The sequence below is a fragment of the Miscanthus floridulus genome, chromosome 9 (genome assembly GCF_019320115.1).
Source record: "Miscanthus floridulus cultivar M001 chromosome 9, ASM1932011v1, whole genome shotgun sequence".
NCBI classification, from domain to species: Eukaryota; Viridiplantae; Streptophyta; class Magnoliopsida; order Poales; family Poaceae; genus Miscanthus; species Miscanthus floridulus.
Window position 1 is genome coordinate 82,670,105 of NC_089588.1, and position 4,103 is coordinate 82,674,207.

At 50.0% G+C, this 4,103-nt stretch overlaps 1 protein-coding gene across 1 annotated transcript; it reads left to right on the forward strand.

Annotated features, from left to right (window-relative positions):
* Positions 1–292: 292 nt before the first annotated feature.
* Positions 293–2,043, forward strand: LOC136483859 (chalcone synthase 3-like). The gene is made up of 2 exons (XM_066481012.1): positions 293–637; positions 810–2,043. Exons 1-2 carry the CDS (start codon positions 448–450, stop codon positions 1,823–1,825), a joined length of 1,206 nt encoding a protein of 401 aa, XP_066337109.1. The 5' UTR covers positions 293–447; the 3' UTR covers positions 1,826–2,043.
* Positions 2,044–4,103: the final 2,060 nt, after the last annotated feature.

The following is a 4,103-nucleotide window of genomic DNA, read 5'->3' on the forward strand; positions in this document are numbered from 1 at the left end:
GCAAAGAAAAAAATAAAAATGAAAATAGACAATAAAATAGGGTGAGGAAAAGAAGAAAAAACAGAAACCCACCCATTGGTTGGACTTTGATCACGTGGTTGACCGGCGGCTGAGGATAGATGGAAAGCGGTAGCGACCTGACGGCATAGCAGCACAGTGTAGCGGGCGCCACCTCCCCGTCGTCGCCTGCCCCCGGCCCGCGCGGCTATATAACCACCCCGCGGGCCTCCTCTATCACTACAGCAAGCGCAGCTAGCCCTCCTGCCTCCGATCATCCATCCACAGCGCTCGCTCGGAGTCACAGCTAGCTCTCTCGCTCCGACGATCGGGAAAGCCGGCCGGCGACCGACCTGTCGAAGTGCTGCTGCTGTCGGAGTAGCTAGCGGCCGATCGATCGACCTGCTGCAGTCTCTCGTACAACGTAGAGAGAAAGAGCGGACGGAGACGATGGCCGGCGCGACTGTGACCGTGGAGGATGTGAGGAAGGCCCAGCGCGCGACTGGTCCGGCCACCGTGCTGGCGATCGGGACGGCGACGCCCGCCAACTGCGTCAACCAGGCGGACTACCCGGACTACTACTTCCGGATCACCAAGAGCGAGCACATGACCGACCTCAAGGAGAAGTTCAAGAGGATGTGTGAGTATCTCTCTCTCAGTCTCTCTGTCTCTATCTGTCGTCGTCGTCTCCATCGCTCGCTCAGCTCTACACAGCAGTCAAGCAGTCAAGAGCATGCCTTGACGACTGACGACGACGGTGCGTGGGTTGATTCTGACTTTGACATGAACATGACATGACTGTCCTGGTGCAGGCGACAAGTCGCAGATCCGAAAGCGGTACATGCACCTGACGGAGGAGTACCTTGCGGAAAACCCCAACATGTGCGCGTACATGGCGCCGTCGCTGGACGCGCGCCAGGACATCGTGGTGGTGGAGGTCCCCAAGCTGGGCAAGGCCGCGGCGCAGAAGGCGATCAAGGAGTGGGGGCAGCCGAAATCCAAGATCACCCACCTCGTCTTCTGCACCACCTCCGGCGTCGACATGCCGGGCGCCGACTACCAGCTCACCAAGATGCTGGGCCTGCGGCCCTCGGTGAACCGCCTGATGATGTACCAGCAGGGGTGCTTCGCGGGCGGCACGGTGCTGCGCGTGGCCAAGGACCTCGCGGAGAACAACCGCGGGGCGCGGGTTCTAGTGGTGTGCTCCGAAATCACGGCCGTCACGTTCCGCGGGCCCAGCGAGTCCCACCTCGATTCCATGGTCGGGCAGGCGCTGTTCGGCGACGGCGCGGCGGCGGTCATCGTGGGCGCTGAACCCGACGAGCGCGTGGAGCGGCCGCTCTTCCAGCTCGTGTCGGCGGCGCAGACCATCCTGCCGGACTCCGAGGGCGCCATCGACGGCCACCTCCGCGAGGTGGGGCTCACATTCCACCTGCTCAAGGACGTGCCCGGACTCATCTCCAAGAACATCGAGCGCGCGCTGGAGGAGGCGTTCAAGCCGCTGGGCATCACCGACTGGAACTCCATCTTCTGGGTGGCGCACCCCGGTGGCCCCGCCATCCTGGACCAGGTGGAGGCCAAGGTCGGCCTGGACAAGGAGCGGATGCGCGCGACGCGCCACGTGCTCTCCGAGTACGGCAACATGTCCAGCGCCTGCGTGCTCTTCATCCTCGACGAGATGCGCAAGCGTTCCGCCGAGGATGGGCAGGCCACCACGGGGGAGGGGTTCGACTGGGGCGTCCTCTTCGGCTTCGGCCCCGGGCTCACCGTCGAGACCGTCGTGCTCCACAGCGTCCCCATCACCACCAGAGCGGCCATCACCGCCTGAAATGATCCTCCATCTCCATGAATTCCGATCCTCCATCAGTCGTCGTTCGTGATTATTTTCCTCCGACGGACCCGTACGTTCGTCCGCAACAATAAACGTAGCGACAAAGAGGTCAGCTGCAATTTCAGAATACCTTAAGAAAGTGGAGCTCAAGTGTGAAGTAGTTGATGATAGCGTTCTCAAAGTTTTGAAGTTCCTGTCTACATATAACATATGTATGCTAACTTGCAATGCTCCCTGTGCTTCTATATGTCTCACATTTACCATCGCATTCATTTGTGTGAAAGAAAGTATGCGCTAAGTTTGTTAGAAAATTATATGAATGACTGGACCTAGGATGCCAAGTTACAGATAAATTTGAACTTTGTGTTGTATGGACATTTTGTTGACAGATAGCACCAATGTATCTAAATATTGAATTGCATGATACATGCAGTAAGACAGTATGCTGATACGATTTGTTGATGAGTTTGGTATGGACGCAAACGACTGAAATGGGATGCTCTGGCAACATTTTCAGTTGTTGATTAGTTTTTGAATAATATCACAAATATCTACATGTTTATTATTCTAAGCAGACTTATTATCTTTCTTTTTCTAGGGAATTTGTACATAACTTCTTTATCACTTATGTATCAGGATTCTTTTCTTTTCTTTTCCTTTTCTTTTTTATTTCAGATTTTCGTTCCTCTGTGCCTCTGCAGTTGCTTTTGACACTAATCTGACCTCGATCTCATATGTGTAGAAGTATTTATTCCCCAGTGTTTTGATTTAACTTTTCTTTTTCAAGGGATGCACATTTCTGAAAACAACATATGTGCTGTTACTTTTGCTCCATTGCGTTGCATCAGAACAAAACATTAAAAAATTAATGGTCCCTTCTTTTGAAAGTTAGAACTCTGATGTGTTGAGAAAACATTTTCATTTCTGAAGAAGAGTATATCGCTCATGTGTCTCCTTTATTGTGGACAACGTAGACTAGTCACCATAATAAACAAAAGTAATCCCATAATTTGATCTCATGCTGTTTTAGTGAGACCTAAATTCTATTTAGATTCCATTGTAAGTTGGCATGCAAGCTCGCAGATAGATACAAGTTCATAAAGGTTTGAAACTTAGTCAGTAATAAGTTCAAAATTTTCAATAATCAATAATGATGCTACGTACAGAATAGAGAGCACATATACCACATGAAAATATTAAATCCTCTACACCCAACCAGTTTTGTTAGCCTCACAACCAATTAGTTTTGTTATTCTTCACCGGAAGAAAGGCCTAGCTGGCCATATAGTCTTGTAGCGACAAAACGTCTTGACGGATGCACTTTTCCGCCATTCTAGGTCGCAGTGCTGTCCGATAACTATTAGATATTAAGAAACAAATGGTCAATTGATTCTAGCTTGTCACATAGACCAAGTTTTGCTTCCTTCCCAGACACAGCTGCTTAAATTGCCTCTACAATGAATATAGTTTTTACTTACTAACTAACCGAAGAACTAAACTTTCAAAGATAGGTTTGGTCTTCTCAACCTTTTCATGTTTTTTTAGGCTTAGCACATAACCTTTTTCTTAATAATGGTCTAATTTTAGAACTGCTAGAAGGTGGCCACTACCAACGGAAATTATATTTTTTATTCAATTGTAAATAATTCCATTTATTTTGAATCTGATTGAAATTAGCAATTTGTTGCCTGGTTAGTAAATCTAGTAATATCCTAAACAAGAAAGAAATTTAGTCACACAAAATCTGACAATTCAGTTGAATTCTTCTCAAGGGGCTATAGTTAGATGTATTGAATTCTGGGGTGGGGGGGGGGGGGGGGAGACCCCGGCACAGCTCCTACCCTGGCACCTGACCCCCTGCTGGCCCAACTAACTAGCCTCGCAGCGGGTAATCACCTTCGCCACAAGGGTTTCTGTTCACCATGTTGTCCTATGTTTTTTAGGTGTCGCGTGCGAAGGTTCGTCATTTTCGTTGAAGGGTTACCACGGGCAAGGCGCTGGCTAATAGCAATTGGCGGACCCTAGTTCGGGACACGCGAAGGTTCAGCGCGAGCCATGAGAAGGAACCAGCTTGAAGACGGCGGTGCCCCACCATGACGGTTAGGGTTTGGGGTAGATGGCCAAGGGAAGAAGATTACGCCATACCCTTGGCTGTTGTATAGTAGTTACCTTGTCGAGGCTGACCCTAACGTAATTTCACCGCGACCCTAGGTGTGGTCTATAAAAACCCAGGGTGCTCGTGTAACAAGGAGGGGTTTTTTGGACAATTTAATAA

Bases quoted from the DNA above. Each gene is read 5' to 3' on its own strand.
- LOC136483859 (XM_066481012.1), top strand. From the start codon at position 448: ATGGCCGGCGCGACTGTGACCGTGGAGGATGTGAGGAAGGCCCAGCGC. The intron at 638-809 runs GTGAGTATCTCT...GTCCTGGTGCAG, and splicing joins GGAGAAGTTCAAGAGGATGT to GCGACAAGTCGCAGATCCGA.